The 16,776-nt window shown below is 36.6% G+C and overlaps 2 protein-coding genes across 4 annotated transcripts in view; one reads left to right on the plus strand and one right to left on the minus strand.

The window, feature by feature from the left end:
• The first annotated feature begins 496 nt into the window (after nt 1-496).
• Nucleotides 497-16,776, plus strand: part of LOC145694330 (G-protein coupled receptor 143-like) — a 55,610-nt gene continuing 39,330 nt past the window's right edge. Inside the window, exons 1-2 of one of the 3 annotated variants that reach the window (XM_081770440.1) lie at nt 497-709; nt 5,988-6,149. In XM_081770440.1, the coding sequence (XP_081626566.1) occupies nt 6,000-6,149 (150 nt within the window). In that variant the 5' untranslated portion in view covers nt 497-709; nt 5,988-5,999. The remainder of the gene's footprint in view (nt 710-5,987; nt 6,150-16,776) is intronic. The other 2 variants (XM_081770441.1, XM_081770442.1) reach the window with 2 other exon arrangements.
• On the minus strand, nt 10,921-16,318 carry LOC145694273 (uncharacterized). Its single transcript, XM_081770363.1, has 2 exons — nt 12,970-16,318; nt 10,921-12,936 (listed from the first exon to the last, which is right to left on the minus strand). Exons 1-2 carry the CDS (start codon nt 13,417-13,419, stop codon nt 10,921-10,923), a joined length of 2,466 nt encoding a protein of 821 aa, XP_081626489.1. The 5' UTR covers nt 13,420-16,318.

Consider the following 16,776-nt stretch of genomic DNA (forward strand, 5'->3'; position numbering starts at 1 on the left):
AATACATTACCGATAGCAAACATATTATCTGTAGAAGCGTGAGTAGAAGTGAAGTATCTAAGATTTTTTCTAGTCCTTTAATTTGTTTTGTCTTTCTAACCTCATTTTTGATTTCGTTGAAGCAAAATTGATCATAAAGTTAAAAATATATAAAAGTGAAATTATTGTTAGTTATATATGAGTCTTCCATATACATTCTTGTAGCGTAGATAGTACTATGGCTTGAATTGATCAAGTATTGAAGATTGTACAATAAGTTACCAAACAAATTAAAGGTAATCAAGTGTAATGTTGCATTCAAAAGAAAATTAAAATACCTATTGTCACATTGCTTCTATACAATAGATGAATATAATCAATTAAATAGTCACAATGTAAATAGTAGTAACAAAGTAACAAGATAGGTCCATTTATGTATTGGCGAGTTTTCACCCAAAATTGGATTCATTTTCTCTATTATTTAGCGACTTTGTGTATCATCTTGTTGGCAACACTGCAAGAATGTAAAAACTATGTATGATGAAACAGTGCAAATATTCAGCTGATTGAAAATGTGTAGGGAATTGTTGTGAATAATGTTATTTTTGAAGAACTGATAACAGTCCACTTGTGATAGACATCTACACGTGTTTGATGCAAGTTTCATAGATGAAACATTGGTGTATAAGTACAGTAGATAACTTTTTTTTTAAAATTTAGTTTCATAAGTGTAAGTGAAATTTAAAACAAACTTTGTTATGTGCAGGTCAAGTTTAGGAGCACCATTGGAAATAATTGTTAAATTTTAATAATTATTCTCTCCCTTGCAAAGAACGAGCATTCCAGCTAGTTTGGTATAAAACACAGGTTATGTTTAGCAGAAGAGGTCCACAAGCACGTAAAAAACATGAAATTTACAGTACAAATGGATGATGTAAGTATCTAGACCTAATATAACGCAACAAAAATCTAAACTAACCTAATGTGAACAAAAATTACCAAAATTGTAACATATTTTTAGAAATAACTGCTGGACCACTTCTGCTAAACATAACGTGGGTTTTATTCCAAACTTATAGTCTTTTATGTTTTAGCCTTTATAAGTGCAACTACATCACTTTTTGTAGTAAATACTCGTGTATTAATACAAACAAATAATAAAATGTCTTCCTCCAAGTATCAATTAATTACAAATCGAACACGTTTCGCTTGAAAAAGGAAGTTACTGAAGGTTCCTATGCCTGTGTTTTCCGAACGAAACGGCAATCAGATCGTCAAACTCCGGAATTATTCTTTGTTATCTATCTGGTTGAGTGTGTAACTTATAGTACGATTATAGTGTTTTACAATGGCCCTTTAATCATAAAATCTATTGAAAGAAAGAAAGCCGGCAACTGGAAATGAGAATTGAAAGAGAAATGATCTACTTCCCAAAATGCAAAATTTATTATGAAATGAACAGAATCGGACTAAATGTGATAATGAGAATAACAGTCGTTAGAAAGAACATTACTATAGAGCAGGGTTGGCAAAAACCATGGTTTTTATTTTAAAAAAACCAAAAAAAAAAAACGGTTTTTTTGGGTTAAACCAGGTTTTCTTGGTTTAAATGATTTGCTCTATATATTCATATCATATAGCACAAAATTAAGTTTCTTTCGCCTTGATGTTATTATGCAACAACCGGGTTATGCTGGAAGGGGTCACATAAGCTAAAAGCGGAATAAAAACCGCTTCTCGAGTTACATCCGAGAGAAATTGTCCTCCATTTGAACTCAGAACCAGGAATAATTGGCCACAAATGCGACATGTCTGCCAACTCACTCACGAAGGAATCCTGATAAAAAAAAAAAAAATACGTTGTACTGATCTTTACATGCTTCTTATTATAACTGTCAAGAGTCATTTCAGAAGGACAAAAAGATAAACAGTTGTACAAGTGAAACCATTACACAGAATTACATATGAACAATTTCAAAGTACTACGGAGTACAGAAGAACTAATTTAGTTCAAGTTAGTAAACAACTATTTTTATTGGTTCAAATTAAAGAAATACACCGACTTAATCTGCATATCAATAAGAAAAGTGAATATAGATACGAATTATTTAAGTCCACTTTGGCTCAAACTCATTTATACATAAATAGATACCAAAGATACTTATTTCACTAAATGCCTCTCGTGGGGTCTGTATGACCCCCTGTCCCCCCCGCCCCACACACACAAAGTACGGCATTTTCGATGTATTTTATCAATAGTAAACATTGAAACGAAACAATATTTAGAATTTTTCTTCGATTGCAATTACATAACAATAATAACAACTACAAAAAATCACAAAATAAACTTGTAAAAAGAAGTTGCTTTTGTAGTATAATCTTTTTGAGTAATGAATGGGGAATTTAGGTCTGAATATAATACGAATAACATACGGGACTGAAACGTGATAACCCACAAATGTGTGTTCATCAAGATTTTACAAACACTTACACTTTTACGAACATTTTTTTTGTTTTTTGGTTTAAACCAGTGTTTTTTTTTTTTTTTTTTTTTTTTTTGAAAAAAACAGCTGGTTTAAACCATGGTTTAAACCACCTTGGTTTAAACCAGCCAACCCTGTTATAGAGTGATTAATAAGGGAGACAACGTAAGTTAAATTATGGATATTGTGTTAACGAATTGATGCAATGTGAAATGAGGTGGCAGTAGGGCATAATGTGACAGTGTTTCAACCTTACTGTGTTGTTAACTAAAACGAGCCCGGCGGGGCTTCTAACCTCTGCTCGCTCGGCTATGTTTGGTAACATAAGTTTTTTTTTTTTTTTTTTTTTTTTTTAATCGACAAAATTGTATGTGCTAGTATCCAAAGTGGACTAAATACCACGTGACATCCGTCACGTTCGGGTGGTGCAGCTTCAATTTAACTTTAACCTCACCCAATGGGAAGAGATGATATTTAATGGGCTCCGTTGTTTTAGTCATTGATGAGTAGTGTGTAGTTTGCAACACTTAACAATTCCCAGGTACTAATTTTGCGCAGTAAAACTTTACTGATGTATACGGGTGTAGGAAAGAGCAAAAGAAGCATGAAAATAATAAATATTTGTGATTAATAGGGAAGACCAGAAATAAAACACGGGTAGTTGTAGGTACGGTATATAAAAGTAGGAATCGATAAGTTGTAAGACAAAATTGAAAACAGATCATGTGGGTTTTATCTGGGGCCACCATCTGCGACAGTTTAGCGATGTCACTTGTTAAAAAAGAAAACCTCCATTTTTAATCTCTGTCTTCTAAACTTGATGGCCTGCTCCAGTATTTGCCTGACGTGTTTCAGGGAAACTGAAAGAATCTTCGGATGGCATTTAGTATCTCTCCGAAATCCATTGACGGCTCCGGATCTGATACTATAACTTATAGTAAGCCGTTGTAAACGATTTCGTTTATGAGTATACCCGCCATCGCTGACGCGCCTGCTCTCTACGGACGCACCTCTCGCTAACTCTTGTCCCCCTGCTACACTCCTGTCTGACTTGGTTAGATAGCATTCTTGGTTTTCAGTGGCCACTTAACACAAGTTGGTTCGTGTTTTATGCACTAGTTTTTATGTCATACGTCTACACTGCATTTATACTAATCACAATTGCAAATAGCAAACTTGTTATCACTATTAAGTGAGCCAGAGTTATTAACAAGTGGTTTAGGGAGGAACTAAATAATGTCTGAATCTTTAGTCATTACGAATGACTCAGGAATTTTGAATCCTGAACGTAATAGTGGTCCTAATCTGTATTATATAAAATTGCCCACATCTTTCTTGCTCTAGAAAATTGTACATTTCCTTCTTTCTAGGAATTCAAAATATGCAAAGTGTGTCCCACAAAACACGGCTAGGGCTTTGCGGATTCCCTTGTATGACTTTTCATTTTTAATTTTAATTTAATGCCTGACAATTATGTGCTGAGGCTAAGGAAGACAGTGATGATGGGATGTATAACAATGGAGTGAATAGAATGGGAGGAAACGGGAGAATCTCGAGAAAACCGATGCATACGGTATTTGTTCAGTGCTAAATCTATTTGACGGGAGCTGGGATCTTACCAGAAAGCCGCACCAGAATAAATCATCGCGGCCCATGGTTTCGTGTGTGCAATAGAATATGCATGCTTAAGTAGTCTTGTAACCGTGCGTTAAGCGCATGCTTTTGGGTTGTACAATTAGGTGCGTGGGTGACAGGTGTCATTCACCTATTAAAATGTATCTAGAATAAATAAAATCATGTTTATATGACGATTCTTTCATTTATTTGATAAAATGTTGATTACAGGTTATAATTTTGGTTGTACACAATGTTCTACAGAATGTAACGGACTTTTGTTTCATGACTACTAGACTGATTTCAAGCAAGTTACACAAATGTCTTTGAGATGTTCTCCACGCATCCATCTCTTATATTTCAAGCACTCCTTCCTTTCAGTTTTATCTCTTGCTCTTCCATAAGCATGGCAACGTCCACTGGAGCTTAATGACTTCCTTAGATGGACCATTTCCTCTTCCTCAACACCAAGTAACAGTCTGAGTCGGTCCCTTTTCTTAATTTCAACTGGAATTTGAGGAATACAGCATAGGTGTTGCATCTGAGGTTTAATCATTTCCTCTCGAAAACTCCTTCGTGACAATTGAGATAAACTGGTATTGAGTTCCAGGACGCAAAGTGCATTAATTGCACATATCTTTAGAAGATCAAGAAATATCATCATGGGTCATCTCGTTCCCATTCAGTGTTGTGATCGCTTTTATTAGAGCACACTTCCCACTCCTCCTCATCTTCCTCCTCAAGTCATTACAGAACAACATCCTTATCTTTTGTTGTCTGTCATCCTTATCTTTTGTTTTGACATTTTACTTGTTACGTGTATAGGCGCGCGGTTGACAATTGTCGCCGAACACGCTGCTGCAGAGAGAATTTATTTCTTACATACTGTAGACGGGAATCAGAAGTGTACTACTGCCACCATAACAAACATTAACAATTAACGTTCAGCTAGTAAAAGGCGCGACTCCTAATACCAACGTACAGAGTTGCAAGTTTGAGACAAAAATCACTAATGGGATACCAGTCACCCACGCGCCAAATCTGAGAATATGGATTTAAATATACGTACAAGATTTAGTAAAATCCAATTTTGCCCGATAAAAACAAATTTTACCCAATAAAACCTCCTGGGTTCACATCTCTGGTTAAGAGAGATGTCATCTATTGGAGCGCGAAATCTCTTCTCGCTATCTATAATCGTTTTTACTCTATAGTAGATCAATATTGAAGCCGAAAGTTGTGTTGGATTTTTTCATTTCTGTGTATAGTAGAGAGTTAATAATGGAAATTAAATGTATTCTTAGAACGCTTAATCGATTGCGGATATTTGTTTCTCGTTATGCGTTACCACTTTTGTTCTATACTGATCAACGTAAAACCAGAAATTGTTGGTTTCTACGGCTTTCTGTTTAAATATTACATTCATTAACAAACCCATTATTAAGCAATCGACAGTGAACCATCTTTGATTATTAATCAAATTTTAACATTTTTGCCCTAAAAGAAGTTGAGAATTCCGTAAAAACCCGATTAAACTTTTTAAAAAAATGGACCGAGGTGGGTTGGTTAAAAAAAGCCCGGGTATTTTCAAACTATGATCCGACTATTTAATGGTAGTCTTTATCAAGCACCATATGTTTGGATTATATCGCCTAAAATGTCTTTCTACATGTGAAAATAATAATAATAATAATCTTACCCTAATTTCGTAACCAAGACTTACGATTTTGAGCCAAAATAAGAAGACGTTAAAGATATGTATATGCAGATATTATATAAAGGTAATATTGTATATTGTTTATCTTGGTATAATTTCTATAAAATATAGTAGATAAGATAAAAAATAAATTTGACAAGCTAACTTCTTTTAATATAACTTCACTAATTTAATTTCATTGTTTACTTTCGCAGGAGATTCCTGTGATGGCAGATCCAACGATCCAAACGTTCTGCTGTCTCGAAAACAACAGCACAACAAAAGCTGTGGATGAGATTTTGGATTTCGACTCGTTTTCTTATAATGTTGTGTGCATCGTGTCCTCTTTGTTTGGCATCGGAGGAGCGGTCTATCAGGTATTCAGCATGCGCAGTAGCAATTGAAATTTGAAACTAAAAGAAATTGTTCTTGCTTTAATATGCTTCACTTCAGGTATGACAAATTAGTTGTAATATAAGGAAGTAATGTATTTTCTTCGTGGAGCACATTTTATACAGTGGTTGGACAAAAGATATGGGAACACCTGAAAAATAGCTCATTACCTTTATTAATAGCGAGTAGGACCATCTTTGGCACGCATAATGGCCTGTAGTCGACGGGAAATGAAAAATACAGATCGCGTATGGTTGTCAAACGGATGTACCATTCTTCCGCAGAAGCAGCTGCAAGTTATAGATACGACGGTGGTGGGTAGCGGGCTCGCACCTTGGTCTCCAAGTAGCAAAACTAACCACAAGAACTCAATAATATTCAAGTCTGGCGATTGTGGAGACCGTGACAGATGTGACACTTCACCTCCGTGTTCATCAAACCAATCCTGGACGATGTGAGCTGTATGAACAGGAGCTCTGTCATCTTGAAACACGGCATGACCATTTGGGGACAAAGTCTGCATCATCGGATGCAGCTGGTCACTCGGAATTTACTTAGTCCTTGGCAGTGATATGTCAATACAGGGTGATGATGGGTCCGGCAGAATGATCGGATGACCAGAGCGACACCTACCATTCAGACTCAAATCGTGTTTGAAGTGGCTACCTCTTTTATACAAGGTGTTTCCATATTTTTGTCCATCTCCTTATAACAAACCGACATTACGGTCATAAAAGAATGAGAAATTAATGAATACATATCAGGCAAATCCTGGATTGGATCGCCAATTATAACAAATCGTTTTCATTCATTGTGTTTTAACGCTAAAGTAAATACCGTCTCAGGGTATTGGAAAAAAAAATCAAGGTTATATTAGATTTAATGTTCAGGTTGCATTAGCTTTAGCAAAAGAGAAGGAAGACACAACGATAAAGTTATTATTTATCATCAGAAGTTTCCAGATTCTTGTTTTGTGGCCAACCAAGAATAAGAGTCAACATTGTTCAGCTTAATTAGTATATTACAAAAAAAATTTTAGCAATGAGAAATGTATAAGTTCGAGTTTATAGATTGTATTTGAAATCATAAAGTTAAATTTTTCGTGATTAGTTTATTCGTGCCATTTGTTAACATTTACATCATAACAGAAAAAAAAAATATTATTAAACATTTGCCTCCATCGTGGTATCTCCAAGATACTTTATCAACATTTTTATGAAATGATATTGCAATAGTGCTTTAACATATCTAGATTCTCAAACATATTCCATTAATACATATAGAACTCATTATCACTCAAAGAATTGACGATCCATCCCTTCTAATTAGGCGTTCATCGCTTATCATATTCCTGTCGTTCATCAAAACAACATGCAAATTATGCAGCCATAGGCAATATCATCGCTACTACAACTCCATTTTCAATAATAAAAAAATGAGTAGCATCATGCATTACTTTACGTTAACCTATGCATCCTTTTACAAAAAAAAAAAAAAGTCATATAAAATAAATAAATAAAATAAAAATGTAAAAATAAAAAAAATAAAATAATGATGATGATACTGATATTGTGTTTCTGTATGACGTTCACTTTCCTTAAGACTATGATTGCGTGAATGTGTCACTGATTGCTGAACGCGAACCCACCGGGCCCAGACGGGCAAGCTGTCAACACTCACTGACCCATCCACTACACCAATCATCTCCGGAAAGTAGAACTCAAATCGTCCCAAAATGTGAAGATTTCTAAGCCTCCCTCATTCTCACTCGCAGTCCAGCATCCCGATCCGCAGGTCATAGCCTGCATCCCATCAAGAGATAAGGTTACAAACCACAACCCGACAGAACAAGACACTGACCCAAGAGTGAAACTGACGGTGAATGCTTCGAAAATCTAAATGTTTGTGTTTACTAACCCAGATAAAAAAAAAAAAATTCTCGAATCAAATCTAAATCGCGCAACGGGATGGAATTTCGGAAAAAAAAATGAATGCCAAAGTGAATTTAGTTGATCTTATTAACGAAGTGAAATTTCCTGGCAGGTCTGTGATTCCAACCCCGGTCACACTAAGTGAAATCGATTCTGTGAGTTTTCAAGACGCTATATTTACTTTCGTTACGTACTGCTTTAAACACTTTACTTTCTGAGTACCAACAATACTATTGAAGTTACTTTACGACATAGTTTTAAAATAATTAGCTTTGCACTGGACAATGAAAGATTTTGTTTCGACTCGCACACTTTATTACACTAACTTTCTGTATGATAAGAAATAACAGGAGAATACATTTAAAAAAAAAAAATCGCAAAGGTTGGAAATTGAGGAAAATTCTTGACATAGCTGAATGGGTAAGTCCATCATTGCATTACATACTCTCTTCACATATCATGAACAATTCTACATACGTTTGGTTTAGTCAAAAAAAAAAACATTTTGAAAATAAGGACATTTACTACCATCACCACATGAGCCTTGTACTACACAGGTATCACTTATTACGGCTGTGTGCTACATGCTTTACTTTCTTTCTTAGTATTCTCTCTTCAGATACCGTTGTGGAGGTGGGGTCAGCGCGGAGGATTTATACCGACAAGGTGACCTCCCTTGTATGAGCTCAGACCTCATCCACTTTGATTCCCACAACAAAACATTTTCCTTTGAGATAATACATACACTAGATACATCTACCTGAAAAGAAAGTACACTTAACGTAGTCCCTAGCCTAACTATCTAACTAACTTAAACTAAACATATAAAATCACTTTATTCAACAGATTAATAATATAGCACACACCCTGCCTCTTACCGAGGACGTATGGGACGTCGACCATTCAGCTCTACTTTAGTATATTGTTAAAATTAAAAAAAAAAGTCTTAAACTATGTGCTTAAAAATTCGAATTTCTGGTTTCTGGTAAAAGGAATTCAAAATACACAACGAACGTGTTATTGCTGACGAGCATCTCCCATTGCCGATAGTTGCAAGCACCCTTATTATCAATGTGAGCCGAAACTTTGTATACATTTTGTCTCATCATATTCAAACTACAGTGAAGGTGAGCACAAACCAGAGAATGGATTTAATTAGGTAATATAGCAGTACGGAAAAATAATAAATTAAAAAAAAAAGAATATATGAGATTACATATTCAAAATATAATTTTGGGGGTGAAATGTATGTTCTCGAGAGTACACACATTTCTTGGACTGTTGGTAACAAACATCCACACTGAAACTCCAAAAAAAAAAAAAATTTTTACCCCCCCTCCATTGAACGAGTATTTTATGTCACATCGTAGATTTTGTACATTGTATAACTTAGGGAAAACTACGCAGCGTTTAGCACATCATATTGGTGGACATCACCACGCCAATAACATAACACTTACTCCAATCCGAAAAAGGTTAGAAATTTAGCATGTTCTCACGTGGCCAAAACAACAGAAAATTTTGATGCTATCTTCTATAACTTACTTGGATTCCATGGGAAAAATATAGAATACTTCTCTCCCACGTCTGAAGGTTGTTGTTATTTTACACCAGCTCTCGAGGATGGAGAGCCTACCTCGGTGCACAAAAAATCAAATCATCGGATCTGACATCCATGAGTCGACAGTGAAGATGGCTTTTCCCCCAAACCACTTTCGGTTCTGACGTGAAAGATTTGCTCTCACTGCAGAAAATCCTATGTCCGTTGAGCACAGCAACCTACTCACTGCCTTCCATATTATGTCCACAGATATCAAAGGTATCAATTATTTTGTGTCGAAACCTTTAACTAATTCTCTTTCACGTTTTTCCTATGGACGGAGATTATCGTACGTCCATAACTTAACACTGCTTCCGGTAAAGACAATGACAATGGGAAGAAGATCCCTAATTGGAGGTTCATTGTGACGTAACTATACGATGATAGGTGTATCTATCAAGATCAAAGAAGCCGAAAAATCTCAACCACACCTGTGATTGCGGAAGATCCAATCACAGATAATTTAGATTAAACAAAGGGATGCTCCAAGAAGCTACTATGGCTGACTTTACAAATGAAAAATTTTAAAGAAGATTTTTGAAATAAAAATTTTGAATTCTTTCGAAGATCCCCAAAGCCAAAAATATGAAAGAAAATTGACTGGAAAGGACTAAATACGACCAGAAATTACCTTATTTCCTAAAATAATATTATATTTTAGCTAAATATACGAATAATTATTCAAAGAAAAGATATTACTATATATTTCCCTCTAAATATACTAAAATCATTAGTTCAAGGAACTTAACGCAAATTTTTGCGGTCTACTTCAAATCAAGTCATTGATTAATTATATATTAAAAATAAAATTTTAATAAATATTAAATTCATATATACACTGGTTGCCCAAAACTTCCGGGCCATGATACATTATACGATGTATAAGGTAACATCCTCCGGGAGCTTCGGAAAAAAAAAATCTAACTTAGAAGTCCTAAGTTAAGCTCCTTTTTTTTTTTCTCTAACCTAACATTTTATTCATAAAATACACTAATGCAATGCAATCAATATAGGAAATGTTTTGAAAATTTTTCAGAGACCTTAATCCTAACAAAGAATTTATAACTACACTAAACGAACGAAAAGAAAATTGGACACAAAATAGACACAAAACAAACAAAAATTACCTTAATCTAAATTTAACCTACGATTCTGTTTCTTTTTTTTTTCTCGACTATGTTTTGTTTCCGTTCAAGGAATCCATATCGCAGTCCTCAATCTCCCTTAGTGAGAGCAGCGACATGCATTCTCTGAACTATTCCTATTCACTTCCGGTGGCTGCGTCATTGTCGGCATGAACATCGTATACGGCGGAGGCCAACCAGTGGACATAGCCATGTTCACCGCTGGGGAAGGAGTAGATGTGGGAGTCGCTACTCCTCCTCCAGGAGGCAAATTCGGCATGTATCCCGGATAGGCTTGCGCTCCCGGTATATGGTTCGAATTCGGCGCGCACTGTTGGGATGCACCTCGATGACATCCAAAGTTCATCGCTCCCGATTGGTAGTTAGGATTGGAAACATATGGAACATTCTGGTTTCCGTTCCCCCAGTTTTGCCTTCGGTTGTTGTTGTGCCAGGGTCTTCTAGCCTGAAAATTTCTTCTTCGACCTCGGTTCCCCAAGAATTGATTGCCATTTCCATTTTTCTTGGCATCACCATTCTTCTTTACTTCGTCCTCCTCCGTCTGCGACGAAGTGTCTTTAGTCTGTTGCGCCTTTCCGTTCTTTTCGGTCTTTTTCCCAATCTTGGCCTGCCGAATGTGCAGACGCTTAAATTTCTTATCTGTTACTGGTTCCATAGGTTCCGGATGACCTTCTATTTCGGCTATCTTAACAATCAGATGCTGGATATTCTTGGGCTCCACGGCTCGCAACAATCTAGCATCTCCAGCTGGCAGACAATCTAGGACTATTTCAATGAGTTCTGTCTCATCTGGATGTTGTGCCACCGCATAGTATTCGGCTATGACCTTCCAGGCAAAGTCAGTTAGCCGGTTATACTTGGACCGGTCAAATTTCATTCCTTGTATGAATTTCTTCTGCAGGCGTTCCATCCTGGCCGAGAAGTAGTGTTCCTTAAATAGACGCACAAAGTCCGCATAACTGCTGATGTCTTTGCAGACCGTTTGGTACCAAGTCTTGGCCCCAGCCGACAAACAACACGGTACCAAAACCATGCGTTCGTATTCCGACGCAGAGATTATCTTAAACGCCTGTTCTAAACTTTCAAGAAAAGACCTGGCCAAACCATATTCTCCAGTGAAGTTTGGTAAGTGATTTAGTTCCGACAGCCTTAAATTTAACGCTCTATTTCCAGAACATCCCTCATATCTGCCGGGATTCAGGGGAGAGTTGCAGCCAATCACAGGGCTCTTTGCATTATTATAATTTTGTCCAAAATTCGAATAAGAGGTATAATTTGGGCCAAAAGGTAAGTTGCCTGGCATCGATACCACTGTGTGACTACATACTCCCTCCGGAATTCCAACAAACGAAGGAGTCCTGTCTGCGGCACTACTGGACACTACATGACTTAAGCTACATACATTGGAAGTCGAGACCGAAGCCTGAGACCACGTCAATAAAGGATTTAAAGCCCTAGAGGCAACCTGACCACTCACGATATCCCCACAGGCGGGACTGGAATTGTTCGTAACCAACGAATGTGAATTTAAGTCAAACGGCCAGACATTCTTAGTGTGAACTCTGGTCGGCTGACAGACAGAGACTGTCACCGTTGGGACAGTACGAGTCTCCCCAACCGAAGAGACTGGTACATCCACTCGGGTGTCAGAGTCTGTTCCGTCAGAGTCAACCCCGTCACAACCAACAAAGTCACGTGACCGCTTGCGACCGGCACGACCTGGTTTACTTTGCTCCTGATCCTTCACCAAAGTTTGGATCTTAGCCTCGAGTACGTCATAAGATTTCCGGGTGCTCGACTCGAGATGCGATAGTTCTTTAGCGAGCTGATCACATCTGCGATTTTGCTTTTCTACTGACAACCGGAGATTCTCCTCAACGGTGTCCACCCGCGTTGTTATCGTATCATGAAATTCCCCCACCGAAGTGTATAAATCGCGAACTTCGTTACGGAGGTCCGATACGTCCTTGTTTACATTTTCGACTCTTTCATTTACAATTTGCTCCATTTCCGACTTTAACATATCAAATTTTTGATTCATCGCGTACAAATTATTATCTACCTTTTCAAATCTTTGGTTCATAATACTGTCAACCTTCTCAAATTTTTGGTCCATAATACTGTCAACCTTTTCAAATTTTTGGTCCATAATACTGTCAACCTTTTCAAATTTTTGGTCCAAAGTTAAAGTTAAAGTTTGACTAAAACGTTCTAACATTTTCGCAAGGTCTGTCACGGATGCAGGGGAACCTGCAGTTCCGACACTCTCTCCACCGTTGTGTAAGAGTTTCTCTCCCGTGTCGTGCGTCGCGGTGTTCCGTTCACTTCCACTTTCCTGTGACTTGGAAAGCGATTGCACAGTCAGCTGTTTGGCCACACACGTTTTACAAAACCAGGGCTCACTACACTTATTCAATTCTTCTACCTGCTCGTCGGTTATATCATAGCACTGTGCATGCACCCATCCAGAACAACCGTCACAATACACACTGAAGCCCTGTATTTCCTCACTACAACACACATATTCATCCGGGCTACGGGATTCAGTACTTGACCTGCTACCAGCAGACATCTCCATTTCATATAAATTGTTTTCCCCAAGTTACACATATACAAACTCAAGAGTGACTACACATCGTTCAAGGAGTCGTTTGTCACAACAGTCCCCATTACATTACACTGCTCTTTCAATACGATTCACTTAGCACTCGCGAAAGATTGAAATAACAGATCCTGGCTGTGGAACGCCAATTTTACAAAAAAAAAAAAAAAGTCATATAAAATAAATAAATAAAATAAAAATGTAAAAATAAAAAAAATAAAATAATGATGATGATACTGATATTGTGTTTCTGTATGACGTTCACTTTCCTTAAGACTATGATTGCGTGAATGTGTCACTGATTGCTGAACGCGAACCCACCGGGCCCAGACGGGCAAGCTGTCAACACTCACTGACCCATCCACTACACCAATCATCTCCGGAAAGTAGAACTCAAATCGTCCCAAAATGTGAAGATTTCTAAGCCTCCCTCATTCTCACTCGCAGTCCAGCATCCCGATCCGCAGGTCATAGCCTGCATCCCATCAAGAGATAAGGTTACAAACCACAACCCGACAGAACAAGACACTGACCCAAGAGTGAAACTGACGGTGAATGCTTCGAAAATCTAAATGTTTGTGTTTACTAACCCAGATAAAAAAAAAAAAATTCTCGAATCAAATCTAAATCGCGCAACGGGATGGAATTTCGGAAAAAAAAATGAATGCCAAAGTGAATTTAGTTGATCTTATTAACGAAGTGAAATTTCCTGGCAGGTCTGTGATTCCAACCCCGGTCACACTAAGTGAAATCGATTCTGTGAGTTTTCAAGACGCTATATTTACTTTCGTTACGTACTGCTTTAAACACTTTACTTTCTGAGTACCAACAATACTATTGAAGTTACTTTACGACATAGTTTTAAAATAATTAGCTTTGCACTGGACAATGAAAGATTTTGTTTCGACTCGCACACTTTATTACACTAACTTTCTGTATGATAAGAAATAACAGGAGAATACATTTAAAAAAAAAAAATCGCAAAGGTTGGAAATTGAGGAAAATTCTTGACATAGCTGAATGGGTAAGTCCATCATTGCATTACATACTCTCTTCACATATCATGAACAATTCTACATACGTTTGGTTTAGTCAAAAAAAAAACATTTTGAAAATAAGGACATTTACTACCATCACCACATGAGCCTTGTACTACACAGGTATCACTTATTACGGCTGTGTGCTACATGCTTTACTTTCTTTCTTAGTATTCTCTCTTCAGATACCGTTGTGGAGGTGGGGTCAGCGCGGAGGATTTATACCGACAAGGTGACCTCCCTTGTATGAGCTCAGACCTCATCCACTTTGATTCCCACAACAAAACATTTTCCTTTGAGATAATACATACACTAGATACATCTACCTGAAAAGAAAGTACACTTAACGTAGTCCCTAGCCTAACTATCTAACTAACTTAAACTAAACATATAAAATCACTTTATTCAACAGATTAATAATATAGCACACACCCTGCCTCTTACCGAGGACGTATGGGACGTCGACCATTCAGCTCTACTTTAGTATATTGTTAAAATTAAAAAAAAAAGTCTTAAACTATGTGCTTAAAAATTCGAATTTCTGGTTTCTGGTAAAAGGAATTCAAAATACACAACGAACGTGTTATTGCTGACGAGCATCTCCCATTGCCGATAGTTGCAAGCACCCTTATTATCAATGTGAGCCGAAACTTTGTATACATTTTGTCTCATCATATTCAAACTACAGTGAAGGTGAGCACAAACCAGAGAATGGATTTAATTAGGTAATATAGCAGTACGGAAAAATAATAAATTAAAAAAAAAAGAATATATGAGATTACATATTCAAAATATAATTTTGGGGGTGAAATGTATGTTCTCGAGAGTACACACATTTCTTGGACTGTTGGTAACAAACATCCACACTGAAACTCCAAAAAAAAAAAAAATTTTTACCCCCCCTCCATTGAACGAGTATTTTATGTCACATCGTAGATTTTGTACATTGTATAACTTAGGGAAAACTACGCAGCGTTTAGCACATCATATTGGTGGACATCACCACGCCAATAACATAACACTTACTCCAATCCGAAAAAGGTTAGAAATTTAGCATGTTCTCACGTGGCCAAAACAACAGAAAATTTTGATGCTATCTTCTATAACTTACTTGGATTCCATGGGAAAAATATAGAATACTTCTCTCCCACGTCTGAAGGTTGTTGTTATTTTACACCAGCTCTCGAGGATGGAGAGCCTACCTCGGTGCACAAAAAATCAAATCATCGGATCTGACATCCATGAGTCGACAGTGAAGATGGCTTTTCCCCCAAACCACTTTCGGTTCTGACGTGAAAGATTTGCTCTCACTGCAGAAAATCCTATGTCCGTTGAGCACAGCAACCTACTCACTGCCTTCCATATTATGTCCACAGATATCAAAGGTATCAATTATTTTGTGTCGAAACCTTTAACTAATTCTCTTTCACGTTTTTCCTATGGACGGAGATTATCGTACGTCCATAACTTAACACTGCTTCCGGTAAAGACAATGACAATGGGAAGAAGATCCCTAATTGGAGGTTCATTGTGACGTAACTATACGATGATAGGTGTATCTATCAAGATCAAAGAAGCCGAAAAATCTCAACCACACCTGTGATTGCGGAAGATCCAATCACAGATAATTTAGATTAAACAAAGGGATGCTCCAAGAAGCTACTATGGCTGACTTTACAAATGAAAAATTTTAAAGAAGATTTTTGAAATAAAAATTTTGAATTCTTTCGAAGATCCCCAAAGCCAAAAATATGAAAGAAAATTGACTGGAAAGGACTAAATACGACCAGAAATTACCTTATTTCCTAAAATAATATTATATTTTAGCTAAATATACGAATAATTATTCAAAGAAAAGATATTACTATATATTTCCCTCTAAATATACTAAAATCATTAGTTCAAGGAACTTAACGCAAATTTTTGCGGTCTACTTCAAATCAAGTCATTGATTAATTATATATTAAAAATAAAATTTTAATAAATATTAAATTCATATATACACTGGTTGCCCAAAACTTCCGGGCCATGATACATTATACGATGTATAAGGTAACAATCCTTCGCATAATACATTTAATATGAAAGCACTACTATTAATGAAAGTGATATATTTACAAATGTCTAGCGAGAACGACGAAAAAAAAAAAAAAAATGAAATCTACATATACTCGTCCCTCTGATATTAATTTGTGATGTATTTTGTATACGTGCTTGCCGTATTTTGTCGTGTGCTCTATGATACTATCTTGTGATACATTTTCATATAGTTAATACGTGTAAGGTCGGTAAAATT

Source organism: Thermobia domestica, chromosome 9 (assembly GCF_964235325.1).
Source record: "Thermobia domestica chromosome 9, izTheDome1.hap1.1, whole genome shotgun sequence".
Classification (NCBI taxonomy): domain Eukaryota; kingdom Metazoa; phylum Arthropoda; class Insecta; order Zygentoma; family Lepismatidae; genus Thermobia; species Thermobia domestica.